Here is a 22,279-nt window from a genome sequence, read left to right on the forward strand (position 1 = left end):
CCTCTCAGCAGAGCCATCTGTTAACAACTTGAACACAGCCATGCCCCTGTTACAAATCCTGAGGGGTTCCACATCACCTTTAGGATGAAGACCGAAGTCCTTAACAAGACCAAAAAAGTCCTCCACGATCAGGACCCTCCAACTCTTTCTTCAAAGGACTTGTTCTTTACATAGGTGGCCATGCTTTGAGAAACTGTCTCTTTTGTCCATGATGTCTTCCAGCTCGGAATACCTTCCTTTGCCCATTTCCAAAATTAAATCCTACTTCTCCTTGGAGACTCAGTGCAGGCAAACCTTCTCTGAGAAGTTTTTCCTGACCCCACAGTCTAAATTATTCGGCTTTTCTGTGCACCTTATGATGCATGTCAATAATAGCACTTTATGTATTAATATATCATTATAAACATGCTTATGTTCTTTTCTTTCCCACTAGATATGAGGCTCTCTGGGGATGGGGCAGCAGTCTATTCATCTAAATACCTCAGCTCCTTGCTTGACATGGGGTAACTGTTCAATACATGTTTTTAAAATAAGTAAACTTCTATATAGGAAATGTTCTTCCAAAGCATTAAATTTTGCAAGACTGACTATCCAGAATCAAATTAGTCAAGTTCTTAATATCTGCCTACATATTTCTGTACTTAATAATAACAGTGTGACAACTTGAAGAAGTCTCCTCCCCTCCAGAGTATTCAAACACTGCTCTGCCGTATCTGGGATTGTAGCCTGAATGTGAGCTCAGAACAAGTCACTCGGAAAGAGCTTTTCTCATATAAGGCTTTGCAGGTGAAAATATGGGGGTGGACAACCCTTCACAAATGGTAGGAAGGAAATCTAATAAGCATCCTGTCTATAAATCCTAGTGGTTTAGTCATCTGATAATCACATCAACTTGTACTCATTTAAAATGCAATTGTAAAATGGGAAGCAAGGAACAGTAGAAATGTAACAGGAGTGAAAACTGACAAGGCATGCCGATAATTAAAAATTAGCAAAAAACCCAAAAACATTGATCGTGAAAGAAATTATAAACCTCTGGCCATGAGATCATATTAAAGCCTAAGGATTTGACATACACAGTCCCTGAAAGCCTTAGTAGGACAGCAGTCCTAGTAGGACAGTCCTAGTCGGACAACTAGTTATTATGAATTGGAATAAGAATGTGATTTAGAGTGGCACTGGGTTCATTGGAAACATATATTAGCACAATACCAGGGAGTTCTCAAGCCCATGAGTCAAAGAAAAAACATTTTCATGGTGATAGAATGATCCGGAAAAACACATAGTGCATCTCTTTGTTGAATGTATTGGTGAATTTTTTCTCTTACTTTTAGAATAGTTGATCGGTCTTTGTAAATATTACTGAAGAGCACCCACGCATATTCCCACATTAATATTAAGTATAAATTACAGGGTGGCATAGCTCACCATAGTTAAATTTCTCACCTTTTACATAAATAAAGCACATGAGTGATGCATGATGATGCAAAGATTACTTTCGTGTGCAGTATTTTATGTGTAAATATTTTATTGTACTGTTAAAATTTTTTAAATAATATTTATCTTAGAATAAATCAATATTTACTCATTCTAAAAAAGTTAGAAAATAATTCACCTATGTATGTTTGAAGTTGACGGACTTGTAAAATCTTTTAAAAAAGAAAGCCAGACTTTATATTATAAAGTTAGAGAACAGAACTAAGCAAAAATGAAGTAAAAACCACACAGAAATATCCAGTATACCTTAGTATATTTCCTAGTCAGACATTTTTCTACAAATGTTTACCAAAAGCGGGATAACTATGTAGTACTCTACACTTACTTTATCAAACATCATAATCTATTTCTAAAACATTAAACATTCTTTTGCACATTGAAAATGACTGCACAGTAAAGTGTTACCTGATTATATAAATATTTAAAACTATCCCCTACTCTACATCTTAAGAAGATCTCAGTTTTTCTGTATTATAAACCATGGAGTGCAAGTAATATTTCTGCAGCAATGGAAATGTTCTATATCTTGGAAGACTGACAGTAAATATCTACCAAAACTGATCCAATCCTGTACTTAAAATCTGCATTTCAATCCATGTTAATTATTATCTCTCTTTTTTTTTAAATCAGAAAGAGGATGCTGTGATGGACATCTTCATACTTAAATGTTTTGCAAATTAAGATAATTTCCTAAGCCTAAATTTATTAGACTGAAACTGCTGGATCAAAGTCTGAATATATATCTTCTTAAAACATTTAATATTTATTCATTCATTCAAAAATATTTACTGAGTTAAACACTTTGGCCAAGACATTGCCAAACTGCCTTCTAAAGTAAACTCAGTAGCAAATTTCTTAATTTGTGTCAATAGTGTATTTCATACTTTTAAAAAAGGTCCTCCCCTGATCAGATTTTTTAAAATATTCATAACTTCTTGCTTTTTAAGAAAATTATTAATGACAGTAGAACGTTTTCTTATACGTTTATTGATCATTTGTGTTTCTATCTCTACTGCTCTCATTGTGTCCTTCGTTCCTTCCCCTCACTGGTATTTACCCTTTACTTACTGATTAGAAAAAGCTTGTATTTAAGTTTCAAACACATTTTCAAAGCTTCTCATTGGTCTTTTAAAAATTCTGTTTAGAAAAGTTCTGATAGTAAGAACATTTACATTTTTATGCAGAATAGTCAAATCTGTCATGTTTCATCTTTATGGTTTTTGTCTTTGGTATCATACTTAAAAAACTTTTTCCCACTGCATAACAAAAAAGTAATATACACATATCTATTCTGTGATGCCCACTTTTCATGATTGCAGGGCTAATTCTGTCACTGTCTGGGACACTGCTATTATATATAGAGTTCCCACCTTGGTGAGCAATCCCTTCACCGTTGGTTTGCCCTCAGGTTGCAGGAAAAGGGGGTTGGCGGCTTGTACTCGAAGAACGTTTTGTAACACTTTAATCCATTCCTCCAATATATTGGGGGAATCTGCAGTCAGATAGTATGTGTGTTTTTCAGTGGTCAACTAGAACGGGATGAGAAAGAGACAGAAAAGGAAACTACAGATTTTAGAATAATTATCATTTCTTGTCCACTCTTCAAATATCACTACCTAATATGGAAACAAATATGGTGCAACTTGAATCCTAGGTTCCAAATAAATGATTCTATAAATCATGTAGCATATTTTAACCACTTTGTGAGAAGGACAATTAACTTTTTGTGGAAATAATTTTTTCACTTGCATTTACTTTAAAACTCTTCAAAGTATTATGCTTTGGGGTCATGACTTTTTAATCTTGTTTTCTCATTAGATTTTCCTTTTCTCCCTTAAATGTGCTACAGGTTCCTAGTTGTTGAAATGAGGAGCAGAATAACTGCAGAGTTTCAGAAGCCTATAAATGATTCTTTTTTTAAATAGATGTTTATTTTTTAATTGGAGGAAAACTGCTTCAATGTTGTGCTGGTTTCTGCCATACAACAATGCAAATTAGCCATAAATATACTGATTCTCCTTTCTACATTTTAGGGCAGTCCTCAGGTATTAGCCACTGAAAACAATGAAAATGTACTTTTCTAATAAAATGTTGTATTTCACCCTCCAAAAGAGGAAGATAAGAAAATAACAATTATGGAATGAATTTCCTATACAAGACATCTGAATTTTAAGTCACCTATCCAAACTATTTCAATAGCTTGTTTTGTTTTTTAAACTTGGCAGAGGTTTCCAGCAAGACTTGCATTATGTGTGTATGAAATGGTCAGCAGCCCCCTCTGTGGTGTGACTTCGTGGGAACTAGGACAGCTCCTCTGCTCCCTAATATCCTTCCCACTTAGGTGTTAGAGCACCTGAAGCTCACAGAAATGACATTTTCTGGTTCTGTATTAAATTGTGAACACTTCTGAATTCAATAGTACATTAAAATATGGGTATCTTATTGGGAAATCATTTATCAAAAAAACCCTCCCCTAGAATAGCTTGACAGCTTGAGAACTGAGAATGACTGGGAGGGTTAGGAGTGGGGAAAAAACAGTATAAGGGATCAAGGGCAAAGAAAACACAGTGGAGACTTACTTAACATAAACTCAAGTTATAATATAGTTTTCACTAAGAAGTTCTAGGGTTTCACACATTTTAGGGGCATCAAACTGATCACCAAATGGAATAAAAAAAATACTGAATACCCAGTCTTCATTCTATTAGCTTACATAATTGAGAACTGAGTTTTACATGATATAAAAAAGAAAAAAAATACCTGAACTGTTTGCTTGTTATCGCCTCTTAAAATGCTGCAGGATGCACTAAGTTCAATATGGCCCTGTGGTTTTCTGATTACATCACTCTGTATGAAGGGAAGAAAACCAATGCAAAGTGATTACCTGTAACAGTCATAATAAGAAATGATTTGTCTCATTAATTGCATTACATGGAAGAAAATCAGTCAGGAGTCTGATTTATAGATTGAGGGATTCAGTTCTAAATAACAAGCAATTTCCACTCACCGGAGATTTGTAGTAAAGTAATTCACCACCTTTAAGAACAAACCATCTCCGCTTCCAAGTCTTGACTTTACCACTCATTTTTAATAAGTAGCCAGATTTTTCCAGTTGTTCCTAATTAAAGAAATTTAAAAAAATATTTAAGTTCCCTTTGGAGACTCTAACAGATTCATTAATTAAAAAAAAAAAAACCCTGATTCAGTGTTTACATTTTTCCCATTATCACTGGAAGATGAGCAAGTTTTCAGGAGCTTCTGCTCTGGCTGTGAGTACTCCAAGTCTGTGGAGTAAGCATCTGGGGGAATAGCATAATCGCTTTCAGAAGCCACAGAAGAGAGAGACACACCTAGATGAAAAGAAATAAATCAAGTCAATATTTAGTAATTGGAGGGTCCAAATGCTGGTTGTCAGTTTTCCTAAGAAATATATCCATATCCCAAATCATCACCCTTCCTAGACTAGATGTATTCCATGCCTTTGACCATGAAGTACCTTTAAGGCAGAAAACAGAACTAAAGGGTTAAAGACTATCACGCAAATCTCCAAGGAAGTCAAAGAAACATAAATTATATTTTGGTATGATTGTAAGTACAGCTATTTTCACATATATAAAACGTATGTAATAGTCTAATTGCAGCCATGAAATTAAAAGACGCTTGCTCCTTGGAAGGAAAGTTATGACCAACCTTGATAGTATATTAAAAAGCAGAGACATTACTTTGCCAACCAAGGTCCGTCTAGTCAAGGCAATGGTTTTTCCCGTGGTCATGTATGGTTGTGAGAGTTGGACTGTGAAGAAGGCTGATCGCCGAAGAATCGATGCTTTTGAACTGTGGTGTTGGAGAAGACTCTTGAGAGTCCCTTATACTGCAAGGAGATCCAACCAGTCCATTCTAAAGGAGATCAATCCTGGATGTTCATTGGAGGGACTGATGCTAAAGCTGAAACTGCAATACTTTGGCCACCTCATGCGACGAGTTGACTCACTGGAAAAGACTCTGATGCTGGGAAAGGTTGGGGGCGGGAGGAGAAGGGGACGACGGAGAATGAGATGGCTGGATGGCATCACCGACTCTGTGGACATGAGTTTGAGTGTACTCCGGGAGTTGGTGATGGACAGGGAGGCCTGGCGTGCTGTGATTCATGGGGTCGCGGAGAGTCGGACACGACTGAGCGACTGAACTGAACTGAACTGAATAGTCTAATAATATGTTTTATTAAGAATTAAAATATGTGTATTTACATATTGACATGTAGGCAAAAAACTGAGTTGGGAAGATCCCCTGGAGAAGGAAATGGCAACCCTCTCCAGTATTCCTGTCTGAAAAATCCCATGGACAGAGGAGCCTGGTGGGCTACAGTCCATGGGATCGCAGAGTCGGACATGACTGAAGCACCTGAGCACACAGAGCGCATGCATACATAGGCAAACAAATATTGAACCTTTATTTATCAAGATTTGCATGATCACACTTTAGTACACTTAATTTTTGTAATTATTTTAAAGTGACATCACATTAAAAGAACATAGGAGTCCAATACTACTAGTATATAGATTTTTGAAAATCTTTCATAAAAGAGAAGCAATACAAAAGATATAAACAGACTACTTCATTTGCCAGCAGCTATAACGCAAAATTCAAAGGAACATCTTTCACAATCATTCACTTGCCATTTTAGAAAACAACTTGCAAGCTGCAAGTCACATCGGAGAGTCACTACAATCGGAGATTTTGAAAATATTAAATAAAATCAAGAACTTAAGTCATTATTCATTATAGTATCTGGCAATTTTTAAAATGTCTATTAACATTTAAGGGCCATGTTAGGATAATTTCACTATATTATTCTGCTAATTTATTTCACTAAGCCAAGTAATGGATGTGATAATAGTAGTATCTTTATTTTTCAAAGAATAACAGAAATTTCAATCTACCAAGGACCTCAGAGATCATTCTTGTTCAGGCCCTCATTCTCTAAGGAGACTAAGGTCCACAGATTAAAGGATTTGTCCAAAGTCAAACAGCTAGGCAGAGGCAATGTTGGAGTGCAAATCTCAGGCTCTTAGCCTCAAGATGCTAGGGTCAGAACAGAGAACAAAACAAACAAATTTCTGTCCTCATGGAACACAGGTTCTAGTTGGGGGAGACAGACAAAAAACAGAGAGCAAATGCTATGGAAAAATAAACCAAAGAGCCAACTAAGGGAAATAAAAAGTGCTAGAAGTTGGAGAAGAGTAAAGGACTGTATTGGAATAGTGTGGTCAAGGTAGAGCTCATTGAGAAGGCAGTCTGTGAGCCAAGCACTGAAGGAGAAAAGGAACCAGCCATAACGACACCTGGGGGAAGAATACCAGGCAGAGCAAGTACTCAGTGCATAGGTCCTCAAACAAAAGCATACCTGGTATGCTCCAGGAATAGCAAAAGGGTCTGGGTGGCCAGAGCTGAGTAAGAGAGGAGAAAGGAGGAGATGAGGTCAAAGACACCAAAGAAGCATGTAATACCTTATAGTCAGGATAAGGAGTCTTTGCAGTGTTTTGAGCAATAGTGTGAGATAACCTGATCCCAGTGGTCCAGGGGGCAAGGTAGTAGCAAAGAGACCAATGGAAGCCGAAACAGTAAATCTATGAGTTGAACAGCTCCTGTTGAAGCTGAGGGGCTTGGGAGTACACAGGGGTTCCACGGAACAGTTTGAAAACCAACATGCTATGCCACATTAAAGGCTTTTGTAAAATACAGATATCATTTAACATGACTGACTCTCTCTAGAACTTGTATCTATGCCAAACATTTCTTCAAAATCCACAAAAGCTGTAGACCTGCCCAAAGTAAGTTTTCTTAATATCAGATTAACCACCACATTTTTAGGTGTATTGTCTGCCATTCAGCAGTGTAATGAATTTAGCGGAAATAAGTCCATCTGTCCTATAAATTATTCAAAATAAAAAAGTAACTATAAAAGAGAAACCTCATTTAAGCCAAGTATTTCACTTTATTCCTATAATGAAGTGATCTCTCTTTTACAGATAAGCTTTAAAAAAACAGATTATCTTGTCTGCAATCACAAAGAAAATTCAGAAGAGGATTAGGACTAAAATATGTGTCTTAGTCCTTGGTGAATATTCTTTTCACTATGAGGCTTCCCAGTGGTGCTAGTGGCAAAAAAAAAAACAACCTACCTGCCAATTGTAAGAGACTTAAGAGATGCAGGTTCCATCCCTGGGTCAGGAAGATCCCATGGAGGAGGGCATGGCAACCCACTCCAGTATTCTTGCCTGGAGAATCCCATGAACAGAGGAGCCTGGCAGGCTACAGCCCACAGGGTCGTAAACAGTCAGACACGACTGAAGTGACTTAGCAAGCATGAGTGGAAAGCAGTACTTTGAGAATTTTTTTTTTTAAGTCCTATTGTAGAGACAAAATTCCCACTAAATACCCTGAACTATTTGGAGCTGTCGTGTGTGTGTGCAATCTTCCCTTACCTCGCTTCAAGGCTCTGGGGCTGCCTGGCCCACTCCGACTGCGCGAGTCTGACTCCGAAGTCCGGGAACTGGATCTTGAACTGTCTTCTTCTTCTGACCCAGATGAGTCATCCAGGAACGGGCTGCTGCTTATCTGTGTTGCCTTCTAAAGAGAAACAAAATAGCCCCCCTGTGTGTCCATCTCTAAAGTTATCTCTCTCTTTAGGTACAGAATTTTACCAGAAGTTATGGAATAAGATTTTTTTAAGGAATAGAAGAAAGCATCTTGTTATTATCAAAGTCACACTTGTTAAATTCCAAATTCCAATCAGCAAGGCATTTGTAAATGATAAAAGATTCCTAAGGCTCTTCATATCTGATGCTTTTTTTTCTGATGATCCTTATTTTAATCAGGCACTTCACGCAAGGGAGTGGAACCCTGGCAGTGATTTGAAGAGCTTTCTAAATTAGTTGTTTTCTTTACACCATTAACACTATTTTCTTTAAACAATTAACAGTTATGGATGGGGTAGAGGCTCACATGCAACATAACAAAAATGGAGCATATCAGACCTCTATAACTCTGATTAAAATAAATACCTTCTCGAGATTTTTCCATTCTTCTCTTTTAATAATGTGCTAGTGTGAACGTCTAAAACTCCCTATAAAGGGAGTTTATGTAAAATGTCAAGAATGGGATTTGGGGCTTGAATAAACAGTTGTTTTGATCCACCATGAAGAGACCCATGTGTTTAACAATAATGAGTTACCCCTTTCAAAGTTGTATACACTGGGGTGGTCATGTTCTTGTATATCAGAGATGTATAAAGTCCTGATGTGGTGTAGGAAAGCATTGCAACAGAATCTGAAACAGAAAACAAAATGATTTTTTTAAAAAATAGATTTAACTAGCACTTAGGTCTATTTCTTATGAGTGTGAATTCACAAAATTTCTAATTAAAGAGACACTGGATGAACACATGATATTCATTTTACAGTCTACTTTAAGAATGATGGCAGCTACAGTTTAAATTATACACTCTCTTACATGGTGCATTACATACACAAGTGTGCAAGCTCCCCAAGTAGCCAATAACCTCTTTGAAAGTGAGAATCTTAGCTTTTGCTTCTTTGGTATCTCCATTCAGCTCAGGCTGGGCGGAAATGAGTACAAATACGTACTGACTGATTCAGTGAGCAGTACCCCATGAAGATATTCTCTGATTATTCAGAGCCCTATTGGTGACCCAGTGTTAAAATATCGTCACTTTTAATCCTTTAGCAGGTGAACCTCAAATTGAAAGGTTAGAATATATTTCTTGAGTGGCAAAAACCGACGATAGATGGCCAAAAAGGACTAGAACATTAATGGTTACCTCTAAGATACAGATTACAGATAGGAAAGAAAGGGGCCAGGAGAAGGAGCTACAGAAAAATGTCTCTTTTTATTTCAGATAGTTCTTTGTGGTTTGGTTTCATTTTTCATAATGAGCATGTGTTTTTTCTATAATAAATTTTTGAAGAAAGAAAGAAAGGAGGAATGTATTTTAAACTCTGGAAAAAGAAGACATAGAGATCAATATTTTTACAATTTAAACAGCTGAAATTCCAGTGTCCAGACTTCAGCTTCTTTGGGGTAAAATCATGAGATACTCGCTACATGAGAGTTGAACATCAATGTGTCCCTATACTAACATGAATTTCAATTTTAAAATATAAATCAGCAACTTCAGAAAGCATTTTCTGAAAGTTGGCAAAACTGTATTTATTCAAATCACTTTAGATATTTAGGAAATTCTTGGCTAGTGAATGGCAATACAAAATCACTTATTCTTTAAAAAAATGTTTTTATTACAGTAAAAAACACATAAGATAATGTTTACCATCTTAACCACCTCTGAGTTCAGTTAGTGTTAAGCATATTCACACTGCTGTCAATCAGATCTCCAAAACATTTGTATCTTGACAATCTGAAATTCTATACCCATTAAGCAACTGCTCCCCTTCCCCAACACTTCGTAACCCCTAGGAACCACAACTCTGCTTTCTAATTCTATGAATTTGACTACTTTGGATACCTCATATAAGTGGACTCATACAGTGTTTGTCTTTTGTGACTGCTTATTTCAATTAGCACAAAGTGCTCAAGGTTCATTCATGATGCAGCATGCAAAAACACTTACTTTTATGAACATTCTCCATATTGAAGGCCTCAGACATTCGAATGCCTGATTTGGCTACAGCATAAATTCTGCTTTCCTAATGTAAAAGAGAGATTTAAGCTGGATATTTGAAGCAAAGAAGCAATTGATTTCAATACATATGTTTTTCATTTGTTCTTCATTTAACAGTCACCAGAGTACAGCATTATTATAAAACTATCACCAGTGCCAACTAAAATATGCCACTGTGAACAGCACTGCAGAAATTTTTTCCATCCATTAGTCACTCCATTATCTTTGTTCCCAAATTTTTGCTTGGTATTTTAAATTATTTTGAAGAGACAGGAAAAAAGTAAAAGAAAGCTTGTTCACAACCACGGACTATTCATAAACACCACCATTAATATGCCATCATTTCAGAACATGCTTCAAGAAAAAGAAGAAAACCTTGAATGGCCGTAACATAAAGCCAGAAACCATTATTATCTTTCACTACACACAAATACTATCTTTAACTATCTACCATTCTAGAATATGGTTAAAGAAAATGAGAAAGCCAAAACTTGAAGTCAGAAAGCACATACAAAGTAGCATTAAGTTCTATCACCTTCATATTTCAATGAAGTTGAAGAAACACCTGAAGTCAAATAATAAGTGAATTTGAGAACTGCAACTTATACAGTCTTATTCCAAAAGTAGGTTGTTATTTTGTATTCTCTTCTTCTCTGAGATTTCTCAAATGGGTGCTGGAAGGCTATGAGCCCTGTCCCTGTGAGAAAAGGGACTCACAGTTGTTCCTCACGTACAGATCACTGTGTCCTGAACTTTGTAACACACCTAACTTGCACAGCTGTCTGGGTCAGGACACAGCAGGCAACTCAGGCAGTCCTCTTGAGGACTATGCTAGCCAGGGGCTTTGAAGCAATGTGCACGAAATCTCTAATCATCTGAGACACTTTAGATTGAAGAGTCACTGGCGGAATGAATCAGAGGCAGCTTCCCTGACAGCGTGATGGTGAGATACACACAGAGACAAACAGCAGAGCACACAGAACAAAAAGACACATAAGAATAAGACAGTAAGTGAGGTACTTAGAAGCCATGAGAGAGGCAAAGGTGATAGTCAGCAGTCGTGAGAGAAGCAGATAGTCACTTCAGACAGGAGAGGGCAAGCTGAGCCATGGGACCAGGGACAATGGGTGTCACTGTTTCTAAGGTGCTGACCATCAGAGGTGCTGCTGAATCATCACATGACTTGCTAGAGTGACTTCTATTTTTTAATGATATTCCAGTTCAATAAGGATAGGCTATGCCTTAAAACTGCCTTAAAATAAACTCCTAAAAATCCTTAAAATAAACTTTCATAAATTGAGGTGATTAAAATATATCTCTTTAATGTGAAACTTGAAAATACCCAACAAACAGAAATAAAACCTCAAACTTGGCCAATGTGCTGGAAGGCTTCTGCAAAGCAATACTACTTTTTCCGAAATGGATAGCTTCAGAAGATAAAAAGAGAGAAAGGCAAGAAAGTGTAAAAATGGTTTGCCAAGTAAAATGAACGTGAAAGCCTAGCCTAAATCGCCAACATAATCTCAACATAATAAAAGAAGCAAAATTTCAACTCCTAACTGCCTAAAGGGTAACATAATTGGAATTCCAGAGATTCACATGCCAATAATGTCCCTTTTTTATGTTATCCAGAGTTTAGTAATAAACTGCAGGTGGTTTCAAGTGGACTTTGCAAAGAAATGTTCTTTTAAAAGTAAATAAGAGAGATACATCTCAAGGTCTGAATTTATAGTAAGAAAACTGCATTGGTCACTAAATAAAAAATAATAACAGAACATGACTCTGAAAACCTCAAAATCCTGCAATCCAGATGATTCCCTTGAGGCTAAAGGTTAAACTATGTCAGTATGTGAAGGAAAACTTCAATCTACAAAACAGACAATTTCACTTTGTTTCAAATATAGGAAGAATTTTTAAAAATTATTTCCATGAATTTATTTGGGGGGCTGTGCTGGGTCTTCATGTGGCACATGAGCTCTCTAGTTGCACCTCTTGGACTTAGTTGCCTGGAGCATGTGGGATCTCAGTTCCCCAATCAAGGATTGAACTCCCATCCCTTGCACTGGAAGGTGGACTCCTAAACACTGGATCATCGGGGAGGTCTCAGGAAGAATTTTCTTAATCTAGTGATTCCCAAGAAAGAAAAAGTGTTAGTCACTTCAGTCGTGTCTGACTCCTTGTGACCCCACCAGGCTTCTCTATCCAGGGATTCCCTAGGCAAGAATACTGGAGTAGAGTGCCATTTCCTTCTCCAGGAGATCTTCCTGACCTAGTGATTGAACCCAAGTCTCCTATATTGCAGGATGATTCTTTACTGTCTGAGCCATCAGGAAGCCCAAGAATCACACAATTAACAGGTTAATTATTATATTAATGATCAATGTTTCAATGGAAGAAATTTCAAACTATTCTAGATACAGGAAGATGCTTTTGGTTAAAGCAATGGATTGATAAGCTCATGACGAGTAAAATTAAATTCTCTTAAAGTCAATCAAGTAAATAATTAAGTTCAAAACCTGATGACCAGTAGTATCCTGGTCCAGAATTTACCCACCATTAGAGAGAACCCTTTTTCCTCACCCTGATATTTCCATGTGGTATGCATGCGTGCTAGGTCGTTTTAGTCGTGTCCAACTCTCTGCAACCCAAAGGACTGTAGCCCACTAGGCTCTCCCATCCATGGAATTTTCCAGGCAAGAATACTGGAGTGGGTTGCCATGCCCTCCTCCAGGGTATCTTCCCAACCTAGGGATCAAACCTGCATCTCTCACATCTTCTGCATTGGCAGGTGGGTTCTTCACCACTAAAGCCCCCTTCCATGTGGAAGGCACTCCAAAAATTGAACATTCCTGATCTCTAGCCAACCATTCACTTTTCCTCTCTAAGAAAAAGGAGTGGCTTAATGTGACTGGAATGCCTAGGAGAAACTGGACATGCAGAGACCAGCGCCTTCCCTTTCCTTTCTCTTGAGAAGTAGCTGCTGCACAAAAACAGCCATTTGTTCTTTCTCTAGACCATATGCTTTAGAGAAGCCGGCCACAATGGAGGGAGTCTGTGGCCGTTGGTCCAACACTACCTGCGCCTGGATGGCAAAATCCATCAATTTCCTAGGTGCAGTATTGGCTCCTGTGCCCACTAGTTCTGTAAAATCTGTTTTATCAGTAATAAAGGTAACATCTGGATCTCCTGTTTGTCTTACCCTTGTGTCTTATTTCTCAACTGATTCAGGGGAAAAGAGAAGGGAAAACTGAATTCTAAAAACTGGGAATTGTCAGAATAAAGCTGGACTGGAAAAGAAACAGGAAAAGAAGTAAAGTAAAACCAGAAAATGAGTGTTCAGAAAAAACAAACGTGTGTGCACTGCGCACAGCAACACAATTTACCCAAGAGGGAAACCGGTGCAGAGGTGGAGTTGGAGGTTTGCCACAGGCTGCCTTCTTTGCTGAGTCGCAGGCTTCCTGGTCCTCTGAACACGGGGATTCCAAGCAGTCGTAGGAAAATAATCCATCATCACAGTTAGTGTCCATAGTCTCGAAAATTTCTGTGTTGTCACCATCAACTAGATCAAGATCTGTTTCCTGAGGTCTCAGTGGCCGTATCATGCTTATAGCGTTTCTGTTTGTGCCAAACATCCTGTCGGAACTTAACTGTGGCTGGCTCAGGTGCCTTTTGGCTAGTGCAATGCTTAAGCTGAAAATATTAGGAATCCTTAATTTGGGGGGTGGCAGAGTGGAGGAAGGTCCTAGTTCTATGCTTTTTCCAAGGAGTGGGTTAGGATGCTTTGGACTCAAAGCTGGGGTCAGAATAGGGCTTGGGGTGTTAGCTTCACTCGAGGAAGACGAATAATCCAACCTCTGAGACTGAAATTTTTTATTGAGTTCGTCTGAGGAACTATCACGCTCCTTTTTCCTTGTTTCGGAATTTCCCTTTCCAAGAGGGCAATTCTGAGCCTTCCACTGTGCCTCCTGTTGCCAAGAATACAGTTTCTTATGTTCTGGTCTCTTTATGCCAAAGGTCTCTTCTTCAAATATTGAACTGCTGTCGTCAGAGGCTGTGAGATACGTCTCACTACCCATTCTGCTACTTTGGACCCCCTCCTCTGATGTGTGGCTGGAAAGGGTAGATGTGTACCTAGACTTGGATCTTCCTTTGCTTCCGTCTTCCTCATCGGAACTCCAGTCACTCCCGGGAGCCCCAGAATTCTGGGATGTGCCACCATCCATCACAAAGCTTGTCCTTGTTTTACGATTCTGCTCTGACATGGAAGGGCCTTGACGCAGTGTTCTCTGACCTCGGTTGTTTTCTTGAATTTGGTTATCAACAGATTTTTCTGGAATCTCCATCTCTAGAAAAGTATACAGTATATTGGCACTCTGTCTTTAATTATACAATCTTTCTGTATATTTAGACTTATGTATCTACACTGTACAGACTGGAACTTTCATTTGAATCAAGTTGATTTACATTACCCTTTTTTAGTTCAATGTCTTTGTTTAAACCCAAGTTTGAAAGCTGTGAGCTTCCTATAGACTACAATGCCCTTACACTCAACAGAACAGTATCAAAAGGAAACTGCATTTTACAAAGAAACATGGAGGAAAAAACTGACAATAGACCAAGGATAAACAACATAAGAAGCGACATGAACAACAGGGCCACACTGACCACCAAAGAGAGCAGCCCCCAGAAAGATTCTATTTCAGAAGCCAAGAAAATGACAACCCTCAATTTCAAAATTATCATAAGTCAATTTAAACATAATAAATATAAAGCTATTGTTTAAAATACCTTTATTCCCAAGCTTCAATACATGAAATATGCAAAACCATAAAGAAAATATAATACACAGAGAAAAACTTTACTCACTCTACTTTTGGTTTAATCATAACTACAAAATGTATCTTTATAATAAAAATAACAGTCTTTAAAAATGTCTTTAGACATGGCTTGTTTTTGTTTACAGGAGACAAGAACCAAGACCATCCCCATGGAAAAGAAATGCAAAAAAGCAAAATGGCTGTCTGAGGAGGCCTTACAAATAGCTGTGAAAAGAAGAGAAGCGAAAAGCAAAGGAGGAAAGGAAAGATATAAGCATCTGAATGCAGAGTTCCAAAGAATAGCAAGGAGAGATAAGAAAGCCTTCCTCAGTGATCAATGAAAAAAGAGGAAAACAACAGAATAGGAAACACAAGAGATCTCTTCAAGAAAATTAAAGATATCAAGGGAACATTTCATGCAAAGATAGGCTCGATAAAGGACAGAAATGGTATGGACCTAACAGAAGCAGAAGATATTAAGAAGAGGTGGCAAGAATACAGAGAAGAACTGTACAAAAAAGATCTTCACGAAGAAGATAATCACGATGGCGTGATCACTCACCTGGAGCCAGACATCTTGGAATGTGAAGTCAAGTGGGCCTTAGAAAGCATCACCACGAACAAAGCTAGTGGAGGTGATGGAATTCCAATTGAGCTATTTCAAATCCTGAAAGATGATGCTGTGAAAGGGCTGCACTCAATATGCCAGCAAATTTGGAAAACTCAGCAGTGGCCACAGGACTGGAAAAGGTCAGTCTTCATTCCAATCCCAAAGAAAGGCAATGCCAAAGAAGGCTCAAACTACCGCACAAATGTACTCATCTCACACGCTAGTAAAGTCATGCTCAAAATTCTCCAAGCTAGGCTTCAGCAATATGTGAACCATGAACTTCCAGATGTTCAAGCTGGTTTTAGAAAAGGCAGAGGAACCAGAGATCAAACTGCCAACATTCGATGGATCATGGAGAAAGCAAGAGAGTTCCAAAAAAACATCTATTTCTGCTTCACTGACTATGGCAAAGCTTTTGACTGTGTGGATCACAATAAACTGTGGGACATTCTGAAAGAGACGGGAATACCAGACCACCTGACCTGCCTCTTGAGAAATCTGTATGCAGGTCAGGAAGCAACAGTTAGAACTGGACATGGAACAACAGACTGGTTCCAAATAGGAAAAGGAGTGTGTCAAGGCTGTATATTATCACCCTGCTTATTTAACTTCTATGCAGAGTACATCATGAGGAATGCTGGGCTGGAAGAAGCAAAAGCTGGAATCAAGATTGCTGGGAGAAATATCAATAACCTCAGATATGCAGATGACACCACCCTTATGGCAGAAAGTGAAGAGGAACTCAAAAGCCTCTTGATGAAAGTGAAAGAGGAGAGTGAAAAGGTTGGCTTGAAGCTCAACATTCAGAAAACTAAGATCATGACATCTGGTCCCATCACTTCATGGGAAATAGATGGGGAAACAGTGGAAACAGTGGCAGACTTTATTTCTTTGGGCCCCAAAATCACTGCAGATGCTGATTGCAGCCATGAAATTAAAAGACGCTTACTCCTTGGAAAGAAAGTTATGACCAACCTAGATAGCATATTAAAAAGCAGAGACATTACTTTGCCAACCAAGGTCCGTCTAGTCAAGGCTATGGTTTTTCCCGTGGTCATGTATGGATGTGAGAGTTGGACTGTGAAGAAAGCTGATCACCGAAGAATTGATGCTTCTGAACTGTGGTGTTGGAGAAGACTCTTGAGAGTACCTTGGACTGCAAGGAGATCCAACCAGTCCATTCTAAAGGAGATCGATCCTGGGTGTTCACTGGAAGGACTGATGCTAAAACTGCAACTCCAATACTTTGGCCACCTCATGCAACAAGTTGACTCACTGAAAAAGACTCTGATGCTGGGAGGGATTGAGGGCGGGAGGAGACGGGGACGACAGAGAATGAGATGGCTTGATGGCATCACCAGCTCGATGGACAGAGTCTGAGTGAACTCCAGGAGTTGGTGATGGACAGGGAGGCCTGGCGTGCTGTGATTCTCGTAGTCGCAAAGAGTCGGACAGGACTGAGCGACTGAACTGAACTGACAACTAATAGAATGAACCACTGACTTCATAAACAATGAACTTAAAATTAAGTTTGAAGAGTACAAAAGAAAAACTTTGAAAACATGAAAACAGATAGGATCTTCATAATTAAGGTTATACAGGCTCAACAAATTGGTATCAGGCAGTTCATTAAATTTGCAGATGAGCAAGAGCGACAGTCCAGGCAACCTCAGCTGAACTGAGCTGTACTGAACTGAAAGTGAGAAAGTTAGAAAGTGGGGAAAAATGAAAATGACTTCTCAAAAAAAAAAAAAAAAGAATCCATGTAATGGCATAAAAGCAAGTACCAAAGGAACCCTCTGAACGGAAAAACACTATGTAGTTTTCAGAAGTTCAAAACCAAGCATAGAGACAGCTCTTAGGGCTATAATTTTTCTTCTTTGGAGGAAGGAAGCAGGAGCTGAAAATAGAAAAGATGCAAGTTCAAGTCTCTCTAAAATATTTGGGAAAAGTCACAATGGTGTTGACAAAGCCAGAAGCCAAATAAAGCAAAATTTAGAAGGGCTTTAAGACTAAAAGAAAAAAAAAAAAAGACTAAAAGAAGGGTACAAATCTGCACACAGGTCCAGAATTTGAACATGTGGCAAATACTTTCTTCTTTGAGGCAATAAAGGGAAATCAAAGCAGTTAACTAAATTTTCAACTGGTATTCTTTTTCTTTATGAGTTTGCTGCATCATATTTAACTTCATATTGAATATTAGATAATTTTTTATATTTTAAGTAAATAATGAATAGAAAGGTCACACTCTTAATCTGAAACTTGCATTAATCTTAACAAATGATTTTTCTTTTTTAAAAAAATGTTAAAGTAAATTCTTCTAGTTCATAAATACCTTCTATGTCTTTTCCTTCTGTGAACTCAGGTTCTTTAGATGATATCTTGCCCATTTCCTCAGATTTTACAACTTGAGGAGGACTCCTTGCTCGGGACAAAAAGCACCCAAAGGTCAGACTGCTTAGACGCTGGCCTTCTGAAAGCTTTGGTGTGGAAACAACTGACTTCTTTCCTTGAACTTCTACAAGACCATTAATTGAAATCAAGATCTGAATTTTTCATAACAGTTTGTTAAGCAGAGAATCAAAGCATAAATAAAAACATGGACAAATCACTCCTTAGACCATAAAAAAGCCTAAAGTTCATCTTTATTTCTGTAAAATAACTTGGAACCCTCAATGTCGAGCACCACACACCAATGTTTAATATCTGCTTATATATTTTGATGGTACAAAATATTTTTTAATTGCAAAGAGAAAACTTCTAATCCTTTTAAAAGTAGTTAGCTCTCAAGCCACAAACAGAAATCCAGATATAAATATAAACAACTAGAGAGTTACAGCTTCTTGCAGTGTCAAGTACTAGTAAATACCAATCAAAAAAAATAAATAAATAAATAAATACCAATCAAGTATGTACTGATAAAATTTGATTGTTGGGTAATGCTACTAATAATGAGAAAATGGAAATGAGATCTTGGTTGTCAAGACAACCCAGGAAAATTTAGATGATCACTGGGGCAAATATCACATGATCACTGGAATAACTTTTGCTTATCATAGCTTTCAGTGTGCTTCTCATAAGAGAACAAATAAAGGAGCTTAGTCTATGACCATGATATGGAGAACTTTAATCACTTAGAGGGAAAAAAAGGGGAGGGGGAAGTTTCTAGACAGAGAATTCAGATAGCTAGGTGAATGATTACTCAAGCACCTAGTGAAAGTGAAAGTTGCTCAGTTGTGTCCAACTCTTTGTGATCCCATGGAATTCTCCAGGCCAGAATACTGGAATGGGTAGCCTTTCCCTTCTCCAGGGGATCTTCCCAACCCAGGGATCGAACCCAGGTCTCCCGCATTGCAGGCAGCTTATTTACCAGCTGGGCCACAAGGCAAGCCCAAGAATACTGGAGTGGGTAGCCTATCCCTTCTTCAGGGGATCTTCCTGACCCAGGAATCAAACCGGAGTCTCCTGCATTGCAAGTGGATTCTTTACCAACTGATCTATCAGGGAAGCCTGATAGAAAGCATCTAATTATGGGTTTAATTCATCTTCTGGGACTTGTAGCACTGCTGCTTATAAGATTAAAAACATGGAGTTTTCAGCGATAGTAAGAAAAGTTTCTAAGAAATTAAACTCTCAACTCCAAAAGAGCACCAAAGGGTAAAAAATAGTAACTGATAATTGAGTAGAAATACAAAAATATCTTTAAACAGTGTCCTCCTTCAGATATATCTTTTAATATTTTCATACTGACCATAGAACTAACTCACAGAACTAATTCATGATATTTTAATAATCACATATACACACAGATATTTTGAAAGTACTATATCATATCTATATACATCATATTTATTCTTCTCCAGTAATGCCTAGGTTCCAAGGATCAATAATTCTTAGCCTCCAAAACTAAAAGGCTACCAGTGAGGACTAGAATTGCAAGCCAAAAGTATCAGAGAAATAGCATTTTGTGATTAGGCTTAGTACATACAATCTATTTCAAAGAGGGTGAACAACATGAAGACCTAAAGCTTTACTTATAAATATGGAATTCCAGGGGAACACCAATTTTTTTCATTATATAGGTAGAAGAAATGTGTTACATAAGAAATATATTTTGGTCTTCATCCATGGTTCCTGGCAAACAGCTCCTTAAACCCTTGGAATTTCCTAAGAGTGATAAAAATGTCTTTTGTTTTCATAACAAGCCCTTTCAAACACTTCCGAATATATATTAATGAGGTGATTTCTGGAAAGCCCTGAGATGGCCTCAGGATGGGGTTGCTAGGAGAACCAACCAAATCATGTTAGAAATTTCAGCCTCACCCTCCACCCCCTACCTCTGACCTCAGGGGAGGAAGAATGGGGCTGGAGGTTGAATTGTTCACCAGTGGCCAATGATTTCATCAATCATGCATCCCTACATAGTGAAACCTCCATAAAATCTCAAAAGGATAAGTTTCAGGATGCTTCAAGTTGGTGAACATATGAAGGTGCTGGGAGGGTGTTTTACCTGGTGAGAGCCTGGAAGTTCTGTGCCCCTCCTCCCGTATCTTGCCCTATGCATCTCTATCTGGCTCTTCCTGAGTTACATCTTTTGTAATAAACCAGTAATCTAGGAAGTAAACTGAGTTCTGTGACCCTTGTTAGCAAATTATTGAACCCAAGGAAGGGATCTTGGGAACCCTAGATTTACAGTCTGTTGGACAGAAGCAAGAATGTCCCCCTGTATTTGTGTGTGTGTTCAGTGCCTGATCAGGGTGGAGGCGGGTAGTTTTGTGGGGTGGAGGGATCTGGTGCCATCCAAGTAGATAATGTCGGAAGTGAGTGAAATTTGTAGGACACCCACTCGGTGTCTGTTGAGAACTGGGTAACTGCTTAGTGTAGGAAAAACTTGCACACATCTCATATCAGAAATATTAAGAGTAAGAAAACAGGAGTCCTTTCCCTTTACAGAATGACAGCAGTAGATACTAACAAGCAGCAGACAAAATGCTTTCACACATCCTATAATCAACACCCCCCATGAAACTAGTTAGACACTATTAAAATCACCGTTTTACTGATGTAGGAAGAAAACTGGAGATATAACACAGCTATTAAATTGTGGGGCATTAAATTCAAAGCCCAAGTTCTTTCTACCACACCAATGCACTTGTAGAATGCACTTCCAATGCATTCTACAAAACTCCAGGGCTTTGTGGAACTGTTGCAAAGAAACAAGAGGCAAGAAATGCAAGAAGAGGGCTGGGTGAGACCAGGTCTGCAGAACTCTGGACCCATAACCCAATACAATTTTTACGAATTATATCCCTTAAGATTCTACAGGAAAAAATGTTTTAAAAAGGGTTCTTCTAAGACTTCCCCAGCAGTCCAGTGTTTAAGACTTTGCCTTCCAATGCAGGGGGTGTGGGTTCAATCCCTAGTCAGGCAACTAAGATCCCACATGCCACAGGGTACAACCAACCCTGTATAAGAGACTGCAAAAGAGACATAGGCATTTAGAACAGTCTTTGGGACTCTGTGGGAGAGGGTGACGGTGGAATGATTGGGGAGAATGGAATTGTAGCATGTATATTATCATAAGTGACCAGTCCAGGTTCGACGCATAAATTTTCCTCTGTTCATTTCTTTGCATTTGTGCTTTTTCAATAAAAATACTTTTAACTGAAAAAAAAAAAAAATTGAATAAAAAAAAAAAGTAAATGAAACTTGATTTTTTTTAAAAAAAATCACTCATTAAAAAAAAGAAAGGAGTCTGTTGCTAAATAAAAGTTTGAAAAGCACTATCCTAGGCCATTGGTCTAAGAAGCACAACCTTGGTGACCTACCTTCTTGTCAGCTGTTTGTGTACTTCAGAGGCTATCACACCAACAGCATATTAATAAGTAAATCTCTATCTTTAACTCTACCACCCATCCTTTGGCTTGGGAGTTAAAAAGAAAACAGGCCTAAGCACTGGAAAATGCAAAGAGTTTATTCACATAAAACTTTGTGCAAAATATTCAGGTTGTAAGAATTTCGATCACCAATGAGCACAATGCTATAAAGTGAAAATAGAAAACAACAAGACTGACTAAGTAAACATATCCCAAAATTAAATGTTCAAATTACCCTCTTTGGGTTATTCACTACTGTCTAGCTGTGCTCATATGGACATGTGGCTATTTAAATTTAAATCAGTTCAAATTAAGAAAAATGTAAAGTTTAGTTCCTTAAGTTGCACAAGTCATATTTCAAGTGCTCAACAGTAAAATTCTACATAGGCAAATACATTTAATTAGGCTACCTTAGTCAAATGCTCATACCTTGTAGTTTTGACTGTATTGTTTTTATCTCTTCAGTTTGGTTTTGGTTGATCAAACGAAGATTCTGATTCTCCAATTCCAACTAAAAGAAAATAATCGTTTTCTCGTAAACAGGGATAAGAATTTCTAAAATGTACCAGTACATTATAACATTGAGAAAATGTTAATACCTAATTAAACATAAACAAAATACAAAATAAATAACTAAATATCAGATGAATTTATCAGCAAAGATTATCAACCTAGATAATTATGACTTTAATATTTATTCTTTCCAGAGCTAAAAGTTTTCAATGTTTTTCACCCCTATGCCTTTACCACTGTAAAGTTATTTTAAATCAAATTATTTCAA

General features: G+C 37.8%; 1 protein-coding gene across 3 annotated transcripts in view; it reads right to left on the reverse strand.

Annotated features, from left to right (window-relative positions):
• Positions 1 to 22,279, reverse strand: part of PLEKHH2 (pleckstrin homology, MyTH4 and FERM domain containing H2) — a 110,082-nt gene that overhangs the window by 51,744 nt on the left and 36,059 nt on the right. For all 3 annotated transcript variants that reach the window (XR_008682438.2, XM_055399825.2, XM_055399824.2), the window contains exons 6-15: positions 21,928 to 22,009; positions 17,958 to 18,140; positions 13,579 to 14,540; positions 10,145 to 10,220; positions 8,732 to 8,826; positions 7,983 to 8,127; positions 4,711 to 4,847; positions 4,505 to 4,615; positions 4,258 to 4,344; positions 2,868 to 3,026 (exon numbers count right to left, since the gene is read on the reverse strand). Coding sequence is in view for 2 of the 3 variants with exons in the window: in XM_055399825.2 (XP_055255800.2) it covers positions 2,868 to 3,026; positions 4,258 to 4,344; positions 4,505 to 4,615; positions 4,711 to 4,847; positions 7,983 to 8,127; positions 8,732 to 8,826; positions 10,145 to 10,220; positions 13,579 to 14,540; positions 17,958 to 18,140; positions 21,928 to 22,009 (2,037 nt within the window). In the remaining variant the exon portion in view is untranslated. The remainder of the gene's footprint in view (positions 1 to 2,867; positions 3,027 to 4,257; positions 4,345 to 4,504; positions 4,616 to 4,710; positions 4,848 to 7,982; positions 8,128 to 8,731; positions 8,827 to 10,144; positions 10,221 to 13,578; positions 14,541 to 17,957; positions 18,141 to 21,927; positions 22,010 to 22,279) is intronic.

Source organism: Moschus berezovskii, chromosome 11, assembly GCF_049115385.1.
Source record: "Moschus berezovskii isolate FMDL1 chromosome 11, NW_MosBer_1.0, whole genome shotgun sequence".
Classification (NCBI taxonomy): Eukaryota; Metazoa; Chordata; class Mammalia; order Artiodactyla; family Moschidae; genus Moschus; species Moschus berezovskii.